The 17,883-nt window shown below is 45.7% G+C and overlaps 1 protein-coding gene across 2 annotated transcripts in view; it reads right to left on the bottom strand.

Moving 5' to 3' along the window:
• Positions 1-7,618, bottom strand: part of BARD1 (BRCA1 associated RING domain 1) — a 48,722-nt gene extending 41,104 nt beyond the window's left edge. For both annotated transcript variants that reach the window (XM_076342103.1, XM_076342105.1), the window contains exons 1-3: positions 7,467-7,618; positions 7,241-7,297; positions 3,398-3,543 (exon numbers count right to left, since the gene is read on the bottom strand). In XM_076342103.1, the coding sequence (XP_076198218.1) occupies positions 3,398-3,543; positions 7,241-7,297; positions 7,467-7,618 (355 nt within the window). The remainder of the gene's footprint in view (positions 1-3,397; positions 3,544-7,240; positions 7,298-7,466) is intronic.
• Between the last annotated feature and the right edge of the window lie 10,265 nt (positions 7,619-17,883).

The raw sequence follows: 17,883 nt of genomic DNA, 5'->3' as shown, positions 1-17,883 counted from the left end.
GCAATTAGAAAATGTGGTTTAGCTATCATTAATCTGCATCAAAGGAATATAATGATGCACATTGTGTGCCTTTCAAATTATTCTCTATTATGGGTTTCAGAACAGAAGTTGAGAAATCTCTTTGACAAACTAGTCCCTTATTAAAAATCAAAGGGAAGTGCTTTGGTACCATCTGTGCAACATTAGTGCCTTCACTGAAGAATGATTACTTTGCAAGTTAAGTATTCAACACAGGGGGAAAAAGGGAGAAATTCCAGCTATTCAAAAACTCATCTTTAGCTATTATGAAAGATGTCATAGCATACATGAGATGCAATGTAATCTGTTACAACAGGCGTTCAACATCTTTCCCTCCACATCAGTAAATGTGAAACTAAATAATGATACTATAAGGCTAATCAAAAGTTAATCTCTCCTACTGTCCACCAGCATCAACACGAGCTTAGGAAGCTTTGACCAACACCTGCAAGGTCTAGCTCTGTATGAGAAGAGGGGAGGAAGGCTTGCTGTTTGACTGTGTTAGAGTGAAGCAGATTATGTTACAAAGAATAAGGTAAAATCATCTAGAAATGGTTGTTGTGAAAGTTTACCACAATCTCTTCTTTTTAAAGAATATCACACAGAAAAATCTGAAGTATTTAGAAATTTACTTTCAAAGTCATTACCGTAAATCAACCTTCTTCATCTCCACTATACTATATACGCTATGTCCATGATTCAACAAGTTCTTACTAATTGCCCACATACAAAATCTATCATCCCATCAACTCAAATTCTCAACATGCCTTGAACTCTGCAACATTAGAGCTGAAGATTCTGAGGTGCAGACATCCCATTTATGAAGCCTTCCAACCAGATAGCTTCCCATTACCCTCGTAAAGGTACAACACTAGGTGGTGAAAAGGTCAGACAGCTCTCCTCACCTTGCCACAAACTGAGAATATAACATCTCTAACAAGTTAATTCATTTTGGGACTCAGCATTTGCTACCTATAGTTTGCACTTTCTAGCCAGTTTCAGGTTCATTGTTTGCCAATTCCCCTTCAGTCACCCCAGTACTATTCTGTGTCACTTCCTGTGCTTCACTTTAATTTAAAAGGGAAGTATTAGCTGTTTTGTGCAGTCTTTCCTGAATTACTTGCTGCTGCTTCTTAGAACACACTACTTTGGCAAAAAGCTATTCCTATCCCAATGGAGTATAAAGTGAGATCCCTCTCATATCTACGGTGGAACTTAGGGTACAGGGATTTTTATACTTGAAATATTCAACACGTGAGCTTAACCCTATCCTTTTCAGTCACAGTAGTTCTGTGGTTTTTTTAAAGACAACACACACAACTCACTGCATTCACTAGGTCTGATTAAAAAATGAACAAGGATCTCATTTTGAGAGGCCTTGAGATAAGCCACAATTGTCTCAAAACAAGGCATATAAAACAAATACACAAAAGGGATATAAACCAAATATACGGAAAGATTCCTTTTTCAATTGCTTCTCTTCCTTTCCTCCCCAGAAAGACTGATTTTTCGGTCCGTTTCCTTTACTGGAACATAAAATACAATTTCTGACCTTCTAACAAAAAAAGAAAAGAAAATATTGTTGACAGGAACACGGCAGAATTACAGTGCCGTAAGAACATGAAAGCAACTTCTTAACAAGAGAGGCCCTGATTCTCCAAACTCAAACATATTTCACTTTGTATACATTAAGTTCAAGACATACATCTATGGGAGGTGACAGATTTGCCAGAGATGAGTGACAAAACATCCTAAAGGATTTTCTCTCAAAATCTCTAAAGCTACAGCATCCTGTGGTTTGCTATAGTACAACACATAATTGGCTGTTGTCAGAGGTGTGCAAACCATTCCCAACAGTGAACTATCACCAACTCAGGAGGTTTTTCCCTTAACCTCAGTATGAAACATCCAAAAGGCCATTAATCCTTAGTACAGGGCAAGGACTACAAGTAACGGAAAGTAATCTCCCACATCAGTTCGTAGCTTTAGCTCCAAATAAAACGCTCTTGTAAACTTCAGTTTTGTGCTGCTTTTATGTTAGAACAAGGAACAATAAAAAGAACCTCATTTTATCCTATGGTTTAACCACACCATGCAAACCTTATTTTAGAAGAACTATAGGATTAAATGTATTATGCAACTTCTAGTACAGTGAAACAGACTGATTTGTAAGAGTTAATCCATCTGTAAGAGTTCTCCAAAATATCTAAACAGTATCAATACTATGATACTGTATTTTAGATGCTTTATTTATAGCATCACAAATAGCTCCTCTCAGAGATTCTCCTCCAACTATGTTTTTAAAAGCCTTCACCACTTAAAATGTTTCCCTAAAATCCTATTTAAGCCATCATCTGCATTTTCTATGCTCCAGAAGATTTAATCACCGTAGGATTTTATATCTGTATAAAATGTATTCCTTTACAGTTGGACATAGGCTTCCAGCCTCCTTGCTTCAATGTATTTTGATGTCAATAAAGAGCTACCCCATAAATGAACATGAAAGTGCTGATGGGATTAGACTTAGAAAAAGAATCTTTAATTTAGACAAACATATTAGAAAGCAACAATGAAGCAAGAATTACCTTTTCTGTATCTGACAGCTAAATGAATGTTTTCTAAAACTTGGTATTACATAAATTGCTCCTCTCTGGGCTTGCAGAAGAGACATACATTCACCTACGCTCATTTCACTTCATTTTTTCCTACTTTGACAATCAGCCTAAAATTTGATAAAGAGATGAATTCCCAGAGTACGATCTCTGCAATCTCATTGCACAGTCAGCAATGACAAAATTCCATTGTAGCAGACTAGCTGATTGCTAGGCACCAGAAAATAAATGAGTTCAGACTTGCCTCCTTCCCCTTTTAGGCAAGGAACACAGATAATTTTTTCCATGTGCAAAAACCCTAAACTGAAAATTACTGGGACAGCATGCACGCCTTGGTGCACAAATACACAAGAGGCAAGAGAATATATGCATTAATCCTTTAACAGGGCCCCCCTAAAGAAGTGTACACTGCAGAACATTACACATTTGTGCTCCCCTAAGAGCACAAAATATGACAACTTGTGCCCCTGGTTTGTGCAACTAACTGCCTCGTGACTTGGGAATCTATCCCACTTTCGTCTAATTTTGGAAGACAGATTCTAATGAATTATGGACTAACCCGCTCATGCAGATTTCTTAGTAAAACAGATTCAAAGAATGAGCAATGCATACAGACAGTTCTCTTCACATCAAATTTTCCAAACATGATTTGGAACAGCCTTTCAGAATCTTAAACAGGGCTGCACTGCTCATTCTCTATAAAGCTCGTGAAATGAAACGGAGCCGTCTGGATTCAATGGCTGTCAGAGACCCAGGTTTGCTCTTACCTGAGGTGTCCGCATCCAGTAGATGCCGCAGTTTGCTGCAAAGCTGAATCATGTTATCTAGTTGCCGGTTTATCTGTGCATCTTGCACCCAGGCTGGCATGTGGCACACTGGGCATTCTGTGCCAACACAGTCACCCACGCAAGATCTGAAAGTCAAATATAAAAATCCATTATCTAGCATAAGTTATCTACTGTACTCGCTATCAACCTTTTCACAGCCAAACAATCATTAAGAATCTCTTATTTTAGCATTGACAAACCACTATTGTAAAGCCCACATGAGTTAGTCACAAATGTAGGAAAGGACATATTTATCACGGCAAGTGACAAGCCATAGTTAAGCAAGCCAAGCCCAGAGCCTTGTCAGGACACTGTCATGAAAGACATAGTATCTTGTGACTCCTACAGACTCACAAGCTGATCCAAATTTTCAAGGTATGCTAAAGCTCTGTTGCTGTTTGTCCCAGATAACAGGACATAATTAGGCTTGAACAGTTAAAACTACACATTCTTTTACATCTCAGCTAAAGGCAGGGCTATTCTTATGCAGCCTTCTATTTTTAAACAAGTGACAGAAAGCCAACCCGTACTAAACTGTCATTTCCACTTTTTCCTACTTAATTTTCTTGATATTGTGAAGTTTCACCTGTCTGAACACTTTTCTGTAAGAAGTCCCACGAGGATCTCCAGGTGTTCAGAATATTCCATCACTTTTCTCTTTCAGAGCATTTATGTCAGGAGATGATCAAGGCAGGGTGGGTGGGGAAATAGATTTACTCAGTAAAGGTCATTTAACACTTGTAGCTTCTTAGTAATACTACTCTTCCCATATGAGCCTAAAGTCTTTTATTCATTTGATTAGTCCAGTGAGAGGACCTTATGATTTGCCATCTGAACTGCAACGTTCAAGGGCCATTGTTACTTCTCAGCTCCAATCTATCCTATTAAATATGTTATAATTTCACATACCCAAGATTGAATTAATTTCAAAAAGTCTCCGTTACCTTACCACCATGTAGCACGCACAAGTCTAACCAAAGGTATAAAATTAAATGTGAGCAGATCATGCTAAACATTCAGAGGAACAGAATGCAAGTAATTCAAGGCACTGCTACCTGGAGAGGAAGACCAAAGTCTATGCATCTAGACTCTAAACATATAGTCAGCTTGGAAGCTGACAGTCATACACCCCAAAACTAGTAGCATATCAGTTAACTATAACAGAATTATAACTACCACCACTTTCCTTAAGAGGAGAGTTAATTTCAGATCTGTTCTCTGCACTGGTATCTCTCCCTCAAACACTACACAAGTATCATGCCTTCAGTTAATTCCAAGACAGGAAATCTGGTATGTAAAAATTGCTGCTAGGTATGTTTTGTGCTTTAAACAGCCTGCCCCAAGCAGGCAGAGGACCTCACGGTTGAGACACTGCTATGATCAGGAGACTGAAGTAGAAGTCTTGGCTTTGACATATTCTAGATGACATTGACAAATCACTTGGAACAAAGATAAGAACCAACCAGGTCTCGTTCTCTAGGAAAGTTGGCCTCAGGTCTCCCATGTCTGTAAAAGGTAGTGCAAAGGAAATGCAGAATGACTTTTATACCACGACATTTCCTAATTACTTCTAGCTGTTGGGTTTTTATAGTTAATGGACAATGACTGTAACTAACTTAGTAGAGTTACTCAGACAAAACTGTAGAAACTGATCTTAATAAAAATCCCTGCCCATAATAAAACCCATGCTGAGGGAGAAACAGTTACATTATCTGTGACCTGATTATTGCAGTTCATTAATTTCACATATTTCACTTCATATATCAGAAGCCAGCTCCATCCATTCACCCCACTCCTTCCCAGGTATATTAATAAATATCTGTCTTTAGCAATGGATCAGAATCAGTGCATGTCGGAATACTGTAAATTCAATCCATGCCCTACCAAATTTGCTGGTAAACAAATTAATCTAAATTTCCTTAGGTTTATTTAAAAAAATAGCCGCTATCCAAGACTCGGTCATCAGAGGACACATTAAATTGATGACTAAAAGGTCAGGCATACAAAAGAGAAAAGATCAGGTATAACAATAACTTGGATAGTAGCAAATAAACTCTTTTTCTGGAGTAAGAAATAGCTGCTAATGAGTGCTTAAGACTCCTATTAGCTATTCTTTCCAGCCTCATCAATGCAAACTGCATCATCTTCTGATGTCTTGAAATTTTTTCTTAAAAAAAAAAAACCTTCAACAGTGGGTGTTTGAAATCTATCACCTAGAATACACTGGAATTATCCAAAATACAACCACAAGGCCTTAGATGCCCAACAACTAAACAATTATGTTTATTAAGCCACCCTTACACTACCCTTCAGCAACCCACACTGCACCTGAGAAAAAAACATTTAATAAGATAGTTATGAACATATTTATAAATAACTTGTACAAGCTTCTGGCGATTCTTTTACCAAGTACTCTGTGGACAGGTAGTACAAATGGAACAAGTAACAAAAAAAATTTGCTTCAGATGGCAGAATCATCTACAGCAATTAATGGCCAAAGCTGGGAAAGAACCCGCGTCTGGATAGAAATAAATCATTTGTGCATCTTTTAATACATACATACTGGGGGGAAGAGATGCTGAGGGCATCTGTCCCATAATCAGTTATTTCTTAAAATGCAAGAAAATAATTTGCTAGTATTTTACTCTTCAGGCTTTCAACACTTTAAGCTCCCATTAGAAAGGTGCAGCTGAAGACAGGGAGTGAATACACAGCCACGAGGGAGGGAGGGAGGGAGGGAGAGAGGGAAGGAGGCAGGGTTTTCCTCTGCTTTTATTAACATACTCACTACAGCATTAACAAGAGGCAAAGCTGAATATCTAGACTGGCTTACAAGCAGAGGTTGGAAAGTGTCTATCCTCTCCACCATAACATGCATAAGATTTTAATAGACAGCTCACATCTGTACTGTGCAGAGAAACTGTTTAAGATATATGACTGACCTTTTAACTCCCCGTGCTTGCATTTGCATGCGTGAAGAGCAGCAACATACAGGACAGCCAGAAGGTTCCACCACCTTCCCGAAATGAGGTTCTGGGGCATAAACATTTCAGACTCTGTGTGTACCAACGATGCAGTGAGCTGTCCTAAGACAGGCCAAGTGACTACCACCTCCTCAGATCTGCCCCGTTAGCAGGATATTTCTAACTTAACTCAGTTTTTTTTTAAACACTCAGATTATTTGACAAACTGTAAGTAGAGGTACTCATGCTATCCCAGCATGTTTGGATGGACATAAATATAGGAACAGTTACAGTGGCAGATCTGAAGGAGCAAAGCCATTAGCATAGCAGAAGGCCAAAGCAATGACAAGCAGCACCCAATCCTCTCAAGCAGAGCAAAACCCCCTTGGAAACAGGAAGCATCTTTCCAGGCTGCTCTTTTTTATTTGTTTTGAAGGGAGGAGGAGGAAAGAGTTGGAGATGACGAGAACTGGAAGTTGGTTTCACCTCCTACCCCACTACGAGTGGGCACCTCCCCCATCAGACTGAGGGTTCCCTTTACACCAGGCAAACATCCCAAAGCCTAAACCAGCACTCAGAAAGCCAGGCCTTCGCTCTAGCAAGCCAGACACCTGCCCCAGAATAGCGAGCTGGACCTAATGGAGGATAGCAGCTCCCCCTTCCTCTCCCCGGCCAGAAAGCACCACCAGTGCCCACCTCCTTAAGGCGCCAGCCCGTTCTCCAAAGCAATGAAGGAGGGGGTCTGGGGGCGCCCTTCGAAGCGCCGGCGACCCGGGGAGGGAGGCGGGGCGGCCGAGCCCCGGCGCACCACGCTACTTACAGGCAGAAGACGTGCTCGCACTGCCCCAGGGACACGGGCTCCCGCAGGACGCCGGCGCTGTGGGCAGAAGGACAAACGCGGCAGTATTAACACACGCAGCCTTAAGGGCACAGCGCCAGCGGCGGCTCCGCTCGCCTGCCAGCAGCCGGAACGTAACGGCCGCCCCGACCAACGGCAGTAACGGCCGCGGGGCCGGGGCGGAAAGGGGAAGGGGGGCATCCGTTACCAGCGGGAGCAGCTCAGCGCCCTCTCCAGCCGCCCCAGGGCGGCGCGAGTGCGGGCCCAGGGGGGGCCGGGCGGCGCCATGGGGGCGGCCGTGAGGGGCTGGCCGCCCGGGGCCGGCCGGTTGCCCGAGCGGCCGCGCAGCACCTCCCGCATCGCCAGCCGCCCGTGCCGCTCCAAATTCCCCGCCCGCCACCACTGCGCAAGCGCCGAAGGCTGCGCGCCCGCCAAGCGCGCATGCGCGTCAGGAAGAGCCGCGCTCACTGCCCCCGGCCGCCGCGCTTCCCGCGCTTCGGGGGCGAGCGGGGCCAGAGGAGGGGCGGTGGCGCGCGGAAAGGGGCGAGGCCACCCCTGAGGGGAGGGCTGAGGAAAATGGCGGGCTGGCTGCCAGCCAGCCTGAAATTCAGGGTTGAGCTACCTCAATAGCATCCAAATCGATCAAATACCCAAACCCGAAGCGTCTATATGTGTCTTTCCAGTATCTGTCTGTCTACAACAAACATGTCTAACACAGCACAATCATCTCCTACCCAAATGAGGCCTGAACAGGTGGGGGGCATGCCGTGGCAGTGCTGAGGGCCTCCTCCCCTCACACCCAGTGCATAGCCCAGGCAGGGCACCAGCCTCGTGCCGATGCCTTTCCGCCCTGACTTTAAAAATTTAATTTTCTTCCCTCTCTTCCACCCGTTCACCAGCTTCAGTCTGATGGACATACTTCACCAGTCACTGTTACTTTGGGTTTCAAGGGTGTTTTTTTCCTCAGCCTGTGCGTCCAGTAGCACCTCAGGGTTCAGCCCAATCTCCCACTTTTTACAAGTTGCTGTTTTTGAAGTGGTACCTCCATAGACACAGCCCCTGCCTTCCCTGTACAGTGTAATTACTGAAGCACATAAAGCAGTTATAGCAGGCATTTATCACTTTCAGGTAGAAATATTCCTGGCCAAATAAAAGATAGAGCAGAAATGCCAGGAGCAATTTATAACAGGCTTACTGACATTTCGCATTGAGAAGCTCCGCTGGTGAATAAGCATCAAGCCATAAATCTTGGAGCAAACATGACTAAAGCGAGCGAGTTATTCTTTGAGGGAACTTCATCATAAAAGGATGCGGCGTCATGGAGCCGCAAAATTTGGTTGGCGACAGTCACAGGAAACAGCCATCAGTACGGGGTCCTAGCAGCCCATCTGAAATTTCAGTGGCGTTTCTCGTCCCGCGTCTCCCTCCGTTTGCTTCCTGCGGGTGGATGGTTTCCCCTCATCCCTGCTCACCAGGTGAAGTAAAAGCAGCAAGATGTCAGGTACCACTGCTCAGCTGAGCAATGGCAGCCTGATGAGAGGGACTAATTTGACCGCTGGTGGCAACGGGGGCATTTTCCACAGCTTTTACCTCATCTAGAGAGAAGGTATTCTATGCAGATGAGTGTTAAATAGGGGCTGAAAACATTTCTTAATAAGTTATCCTTGTCTTCCAAGAAGGAGGTTCTTCAGTTTTCAGGTTTCACACTCCTCTGCTTTGGTAGTTTTGTTCCCTCTGTAGCTCCTGAACACCAGGGATGTTTTAAATTGGGATTATTTTTTTTTCTTTATTTATGGAAAGTTAAATATTTATCTTTGCTACTAACATTAGCCAGAGGTGCAAAGAGATCAACGCCACAATGGATGGGGAATTGTGAAATCTCTCAGCTCCATTGATCCGAGAAAATTTGCTACTGTCGTCCAGGGCAAGCTGATGTGTCACAGGGTGAAACACTGTCACATTGGTTTGAATGGTGGCATATTCAGCCTTTATTAAATCAGTGTCATTGTATCTCCCAACCTGCTTGACCCCAGCAAACACCGCCTTGGCTTTCTATGTCTTCACGATAACTCTTGATCTTTACCCATGAGAAAGGAAACTGTGGAGGTGTGTGGAGGGTTTGAAGGGTTAAACAACAGCCTGTCCTTTGCAGGTGACTCTGTCCTTGCAGAATTAGGACCTGAGCCCTGGGGGAGAGGGATGTAGGTGTTCCCATCCACACGTGTCTCGGTTTCGCTGGCGCAGAGAGGAAGGCTGTTCGTTGTCATCGACAGTGCGGTAGCTGCATCTGTGAGCTTGGATCCAGCTGTGAAAAGTGCGGTTGTATCTCTGTAATAGCCTGTTGTTTTCTGGTGCTCAGGAAACCCGCCCGCTGCGTTAATAACACTGAGCGGTGTCCCTTTTGCTAACGGCCCGTCATCCCCGGCAGTGGGGATCAGCAGGCCCTCTGCCATGGAGGGAAGCAGCTCTGGGGAAAGAAACAACAGCCTCGGAGGTGAGCATGGAAGTAAAACAAAACCAAATGCAAACCACAGCTTGTTAAGAGACATGCATAGGTGTCGGGTGCTCCTGGGCGGTGGGTGGGCTCGGACGTGTTTCTGGCAGGAGCTGACTGTGGTGAGCTGCTTCAGAGCACAGCGTCCTCCTTGCCTACCTTGGGGAAAGAAAGGGGCAGGGAGAGGTGCCCTGGGCCCTGTCCTGCCTAAAGGGGAGCTTGTCCCCAAGCCCAGTGAGGTCGGCGACTGGCCCATCCCATGGTGTCTCTTCCCGTCCTGCGCGCAGGCACCAAAACATCTAGATGCAGGAGAGGGATGACCATGAGGGACACAGCTGGACAGGGCACCCTCGCTCCCTTCCCCGGGCTGCAGGGGATGGAGCTGGGACAGGGACCTGCTCCCTCACACCACTGAAACCAGGATAAACTCACAAAATAAGCTAAAACAGTCATTTGTCCCTTAAACACGAACAGTTGACAGATGCAACCTTAATGTCCTACTGCCTCTTACTTGGCCATTGTGCGCTCATCCTGTGCTCTAAAAAAACAGCGCCCGGCATCTCAGTGCGCCAGGGTTACTGAAAGATGGCAAAAGGCCTTGCTGCTGAGATGAAACTTTAACGCAATTTGAAGCGTTCAGCGCAGGTTACAAACAACACTTGATCCATAGATCTCTTGAGTCAACCTGGCATTTATGTTCACAAAATATGAGATGCCAATATATACTGTATAGGACAATAAAACAGATAAGTACCTTGTCTTCCTTTCCTCCAGCTGAAATATGTTTAGTGTCCCTCTCAATAAATCTGCGTGTGTGCGCATAGTCTCCATTGTGCTGAGATATTATGTGCAAATTTACAAACATTTGCAACTAAGTTAAATTGAGGCAAAGTACTGCCCTGGGCAGCCAGCAACTAACAAATACTTGTTTTCGAGAAAGATGTAAAAGTCACGAGTGATTCATTCTCCCTAATTTTATAAAGGTTAAGGAGTTGGTGCTCTTGGAAATCTAAGAAACATATTCCTCTGCAGTGAATTATTGCAACCAATTGGACAGTCACAAGCAAAAAAAAAGATGCAGAGAACAGGGTAAAGCAAGAAATATATCTCTAAATTTGGTTTATGCAGTATTTAAAGTACAAGTAAAGCCATTCCAGGCAGTATAAGGCCCACACACTTTAAAATAAATTTGTTGCATGACAGAAAGCCAGTAAAACGGTTTCAGCAGTGGTGTGATGTAGTGCGACAGTCGCGTTCGGTACGTGCATGAATCAGCTGCCCCGTACCCCACCGAGGCAACGATCATCTTCGCCATGCTAAACTGATAATGTGATTTTGAAACAATGCAGGGCTTCAGAGCAAAACCCATGCTGAAGGATGGGGCTTGGCTTTCCAGCTGACAAGGAAGGTAAAATATCCTCATCTACCTCATGCTACATTTCAAAGCGTTGTCCATCTGGTAGAGACCCTTTTATGTAAATATACCGGTACCTGATATTTTATTCATTAGCAAAGCTCCCCAGCTGTTTTGCAATAAATATACAATTATTAGATGATTCATCATGTAACGGCAAAGAGCGTGCAGAGGGAGGCAATTCCCTCAAGTCTCACAAGTCAGTTGTTTTCCCAGGGGCTAAAAGAGCCAAAGCATCTCCTCTCATCCACCCGAGTACTGGGCACATCCCGAAACCACCGCGCCCCGCCAGGAAAGGGTGCTCAGCTTTGACGTGCCGAGCGCCCACAGCAAGCAACAGGATGGATCGGCTTCAGCAGAAGACTGAAAAGAGAAAAAAAAGAAAAAAAAAGGGGAGGAGGAGCAGCCTCACGCTTTGAATTCCCTCTTTCCCCAAACATCTGAATCAAAGCCTTTAGCAGGCTTAGTTTGCTCCTCGAGCCAGCTGTCTGGGGCCAATTTTGCTGCATGGCCAAAGCCCTGCGAGCTCACCGTTGTCTCAGAGGCATCGTGGGCTGCGGCGCCGACTTGGGGCTACTAAGATCATGCAGCGCAGTAATTGATTAAGGCCATTAGACTAACAAGTTTTAAGATTTCCAATATTGAGGGATTTGATCGGCAAAAGGAAATAATAATAAAAAAAAGTCTATTACGCTTTCAGACTAAGCAGCGCAGTCAGCATTGCATTACACGGCATTAAATTATTAGTCGAGTCTCGATAGCAGGAACATCTGCTGGTGTTAGGCATGGCATTTTTAATAAAAGGCAGCAGCAGAGAAGCCTGTGGTTCATCGGTTCTGCTTTTGCCATGCGAATTGCTAAATCCAAAGGGCACTTGTACAAAAGATTTGGTCAGAGCACATGCTCTGGACCCTGTGCTGCAGAAGTGGAGGCGGAAAAGCAGCCAAGGTGACAGGTAATTTACGCCTGCGTTCGCCAGGCCCACCACTCGATGAGAGCTTTCTGTGAATTCCCAGCTGGGTCAAAACTGCAGGGGATTTTACAAAATTGAGATTACCCTTCTGTTTTTTCCAGAAGAGGGAGAAAAGGGGTTTCCGACAGAAAGGCAAGTAACAGAGAAAAGAAAAGCAAAGCAGGAGGAAGCTCTGCGTCCAGCCATGCAGCTGGGGACCACATGCAAACCTTTGCTTCAGCGGCTGCTGATGCTCCCCTGCTCCCGGGGCTCCCCACCAGTGCTGGGATGCATGAATGGATGGCATAGACCCTCCATATCAAACGGTGCCCCCTGGGAGTTTTACCTTCCAAAGGAATAAAGGTTTGAACAGGGAATAATTTGCACCCCCTCTCAGCTGCCCACCCAGACCCCTGAGTCTAAGCAGGTCAAGCAGGACCAAAAATCACCATCAGACCTGGGCTAGGAATTCGAGCACGGCTGGAAAATGCCCAAAGCCCCCGGCAGTGTGGGTACATCCAAGAAATACCTGTGTGGACAGAGCCAACAAAAAAAAAAAGCCTTCTTGCCCTCTTCCACCTACCACCACTCCAAGGCAGTCCCACAAGCCTGGGTCAACACTAGGCATTCTCCTTTGAAGGGACCCAGCATTTCTGTAATAAAATCTGAATTTTAAATCTGTTCACAAAAGGCCAGGTCCTAACTCAACTTGGCGGATGGGCAGAGATGAGGAGCAGAGAAAAGCTCTTGTCTCAGGGTATGGATGGCAGAAACGTCAGGCCCCACGGATGCGCGTGGCTGCCTTCCCGTTGGTGCAGAGGGGGCCAGGATTTCCCTCGACGAGCCCTGCAGATGGTGTTTGTTTGCTCAGCCACGATAAAAAAGGAAAATATTTGGTGCAATCTGCTAGCAGGCAGAGGCAGACATATGGTCGGTGCGACACAAGCCTGGATGCTCAGGAAAACGCAGTCAAAGCTTTGCAGCAGCTTTCAGACGTTGGATTACCAGTGAGTTGAGTGGGATACAAGTCCAAGGAAACCTTTGAAGAACTTGGGTGCAGGTTTTGTACAGTGGCTGCTGTGGCTTGAACCCTCTTATTATTAGCTCCACTCTAATTAGTCCTATTATACTATCCCTATTGTACTAGAGTTATTATAATTAACCCAATTTTAATTAATGCGAGCCTCTGCTCTGGCTCAACGCTTGGAGAAATTCTCCCTGGTTCGATGTCTGTTCATCTGGCACACACAAAACACAGGTTAAAAGCGACGGAGGCAATTAAAGGCAATTGCTTGTGCGTTTGGACACGGCAGAGTCAAGGTGCGGGTGCAGCATCGCTTTTGTTCTCTTTACCCGTGACTTACGAGCCTGTTGTTAAATGTATCGTTGCAGCATCAAGCCTGTAGGAAATCTTTGGGCCACCCCAAAACATAAAATCCTTTTTATTTCCCTTTTAGTTAAATTTTAAAGAGCCAAACCCTAATTCTTCTGATTTCTGTTTCCCAAATATCAAGGCCCATTTCTTAATCGGAACTAACCCCCAGCTAAGGCAGTGCTGGTGACATTAAAGGTTTCAGCAAGGTTTCCTGGCGGTGCCGAGGGGGCGATGGGGGCAGTGGATCACAGCTGCAGAGCTGTGATGGGGCTGTGACACGAGCCATGACGGGACTCTGCACCCATTTGGAGTCTCCGCATCCATCCAATCCCAAGGGAAAATGGTGAGGGCAGCGCGTGCTCCACTGTAAACATTGCTTTTTTGGGTGTTGTGGGTTGTTTTGGCTTTTTTTTAAATGGAGAAAGCAAGAACATTTCCTTTCCATCAAGGTGCCTTTGTCAGGATTTAATTCCCTTTTTCCCAGTATGTCTCCTTTTGACGATCTACAGCTGAGTGTCCTTGCTTTTAAATTTACCTTTTGGTTGCCTTGTGCTCCACGAGGTCAGTCAGGGATCTCCACGCGGTCAGTCAGGGCTCAGAACCTCCAGTTTCATCAGGATAAAACAGATCACTGGGATTGCGAGCACTGGGCTTGTTTCAGGTAGAAATTTGCCATGACTTGTTAACAACAAACCTGCCTCACTTTGAAGAAGTCATTTTGCGGGGGTTAAGTAGACCCCCCTGGCTATGCCCAAGTGCTCAAGGGCAGGGACAGATGCTGCGTCCGAGCACCAAGATGGGGATGCCTGTGGGGCGAAGCTCTGTCCCCACCGAATTCAGAAATGCTCTGTGGGGAGGGATGGGGCCACCTCTTCAGCCCTGGCACGAGCTCCACACCCAAAACACAGGGTACGGTCATACAGGTGCCTCTGCCAGCCTTGCTCTGGTGCATGAGCAGCTCAGACCCACCTTTTAGCCTGAATAAAGTCAAATCAGGGAAAAAAATAATATAGCAGCAAGGAGTATAGCTGGTATTTCTGGTGAATATGAAATGCATGGGTAATGCTCCTTAATTTAAATTAAAATGCTCCTTCCCTGCTAAGCCTTCCTTCCAAAGGCAGGAGCACAGGTCTCCAGCATCCCACAAAACCCATGCCTCATGCTTTTTAAATATAAAAGCCAGAGCTGAGCTGCAAATGAAAAAAAAAAACCAGGAAAACCATGGGGTTACTACAGCGATATATGGATGCAATGCAGTACCTGGGAAGCACCAGCCCCGTGCCCTGCACAGGGGCTGGAGGAAGGGCTGGGAGGCAGCGTGGAGAGCTGCCCCTCCGAAATGTGTCGGAGACCTCCCGGTCTTGCTTTTTCCCTAGGTGCCGAGTTAGCATGTAATCGCAAGACAGATTTTGCTCAGGTGCAACTTGGCCTGAACCATTGCGCACCCTCACATGCAAAGCTCACACAGTATTTTCCCGACTCGCTTCCTAGCAGGAGGAAACTAAGGAACAAACACCCAGCACATCTGTGTGTTTACAAGTAAGGGAATATATTTTTTAAATAGGTAAGGATATTCTTTTTTCTATACTAATCCATACTAAATCCAAATTAACATGATAGCAGCTCCTGATGATTTATGTTGTTATAATAAATAACAGCAACCGCGTACCGCTTGGCTGATGATTAATGATCCTTATTTACAGTGTGTTCAGCTCGGGTCTGCAGTTTACACTTGCAAACATCAAAGGAGAGTTCAGCTTTCCTTTTCTCCTGTATTTTGAGGCCACGTCGTAAATCCTGAACGAGCAGCCTTGACGGCTGCACTTTAATCCACAAATAGGATTGCTATAAACTGCCAAAAGAAACACCAGTCTGACCCGAGAGCCGCGGGGCTGTTTCCCTATGGCCTGAGGGACACAGCTGGCTTCGCCAGCCTCTGTGGGGAAGAGTGCCGAAACTGTGGCGGCAGCCGACACCATCGCACCCTCCCCTCTGAGTTATCAGGGTCTGTTGGTCGAACGTACTAAGCACCAACCCCTATTTTTGTGCTCTGATTTTCCTATAATCCCTCCTCTCGGTTCACTTCTGAGGCAAGTGAAGATGGTTTGTGAGTTCTTCCGCAGAAAACCTTCCCTCCCAGAGCCTGTGCACATCGCCAGCCCTGCGCCCATGCTGCTCCATCCCGCTGCCGGGACCCCCCTGCCCTGAGCCATCCAAGGCCAAAAGGCTCCTTTTTCCTGCTCCACCCTGCAAACAGGCCTTTGGTGATGGGAAAGCCCAGTGGCACAGACCCTCTCATTTTCATTAGATCAGTGCTGAGCCCCTCAATGTCACAGCCTGGGTGGATGGAAAAACAGCTTCCCATTTTTTAAGATGATTTCAAGGACTTGTATAACCATGTAGGCTGGCATGCTCCATTACAGGGGCCAAACGATCTCACCCGGTAATTTCTGCTTGAGCCAGAGCTCAAAAACGCCAAGGGGGGTGGGAGGGAAACACAACCCAGCAGCTTTGATTTATCAGGATGAGGCTGATGAGTAACACAGAAACTTAGCAGTCCTGGGATGACACCTATCTCCCATTTAACTTAGCGTGAGAAGTGGTGGTATATTGCGCAAAGGGGCACTATGTTAACGTGTCATATACGAGCTGACTTCAAGCACTGAAATTACCTCATGTAGGACGTTCACAGTGGAAAAATAACCCCTATAACATCAAGACTCTCCAAGGGAGCTGTGGAGGTTTCTTGCTCTCATGGGTCAGGGCTGAAGCCCGACTAACGCTCACCCAGTAATTACATTTTTCTGTACGCCAGCAGAGTTATGTTGTTTTGGCACGTGGGATTTCTGTAATGGTTGCAATATGAACTCTGTCTGAAACTGCATCCCTCGGCTCTGCTGCCTCCACCATCAGCAAAGGCAGGGCAACATGCGTGGGGCAAACTGTCCTGTCCCTCCTCCGGACGGCCGTGGCTGAACCTTGTCCAACATCTCCATCCCTGCAGGCTTCTGGGGGCCCAGCACATTAAGGAACTTTGAACATTTGGGCTTTTTTTTGTTTGTGTTTGGGGGTTTTGTTGTTGCTGTTTTTTAAAACACCTTTTCCCAATTTAAAACTGAAGCTTGATGGGAGCACAGTTCACAAGCAGCCTCCCCAAACACACGCTTGTACCTTAGGTGCACATACACTGCCTAGTTTTCAGCCCCAAACCTCCCGGTGAAGGTCCCCGTTGCTGCAGCTCCGTGGTATGCCCTAATCCTGCCCAATTTCACAAATCCCAGTTTACAACCCAACCCTGAGGAGCAGGAGGCTCTGTTTAATGCAGCGAACCTCAGACTGACAACCAGGGTGGTTTATAACAAACATACAAGCTTTGCCTTTGCTACCATCCACTGATGTGTGGCAAAGGGCTGTTTATGGGTAAAAAAAAGCTGCTTGTTGAGTCTATAATGAGGATGGTCAAATGCTGAAGATGTAGAAAGCAGGTTAAAGGAGAGGTCTTGCTGCCCGTGCAAGGGAGGAAACCCGTACAGCTGCTCTGGCACATTCACGCAGAGGGTTATCACAGCGTGAAGCACCAGCCCGTGAGTAAACGCTCCTTTTGTGGCTCTGCACTCCCTGGAGATGCTTTAATAATTTCCAGGGAGGCTCTGAAGGCTAATAAAAAAAATGAATAAAGAAGTCAGGCCGAGCAATCGCTCTCTTCCTTTTTCACGGCAAGCCTCGAGCTGCCCTTGTCTGGCTGATCAGGTGCAGCTCTGATTTCCCGGGTTCCTGAAGCAGAACGGATTCAGCAGCGTCGCAGCCTGCTTTGTGGTGATGGATGGGAATGATTATAATTGTTAATCTGATTAAGCCTGTGGTCTCAAATTTTGCTCATCTTACTGACATTGAAGGTACTTAAAGAAACACTTGAGGAGGGGCATATGAAGATGTATGAAGCACGTACTTCTGTGCACCTATCAGTATTGATCTCGGGGCACAATCTGGTGCAAGGTGATGTGAATTTTGCATTAAAATTAGGTCCCTGGGTTATAAACACACCCCAGCCCTCAGGCTTGGTGGTACAATGGGCAAAGAAGAGTTCCCTTCAGCTTTGCTTTCTCTCTTTGACATAGAAATTTCGGGGGAGCAAGATGTGGTCCCACAGCCTGCTGCAGTCCAGGGCAGCCTGCTATAGGCTTTGACAGGGACTTGGACTAAGGGTCCAAGCCAAGGACCGCACTCCTGACTTCCACCCGCTGCATCTGGCTGCTTTGAGGGAGTTGTTATGCTCAAGAGTAGAGGTAGAAAAGTATTTTGAGTTCCTATACCTCACATAACTCCCCAGAGATGGCTGAGGAACACCTACAAGTACTGTGGTGTTGCTAGCATTTCTTAATGTTTGCAT

Source organism: Aptenodytes patagonicus, chromosome 6, assembly GCF_965638725.1.
Source record: "Aptenodytes patagonicus chromosome 6, bAptPat1.pri.cur, whole genome shotgun sequence".
Classification (NCBI taxonomy): domain Eukaryota; kingdom Metazoa; phylum Chordata; class Aves; order Sphenisciformes; family Spheniscidae; genus Aptenodytes; species Aptenodytes patagonicus.
This window is presented reverse-complemented; position numbering and strand designations above follow the sequence as displayed.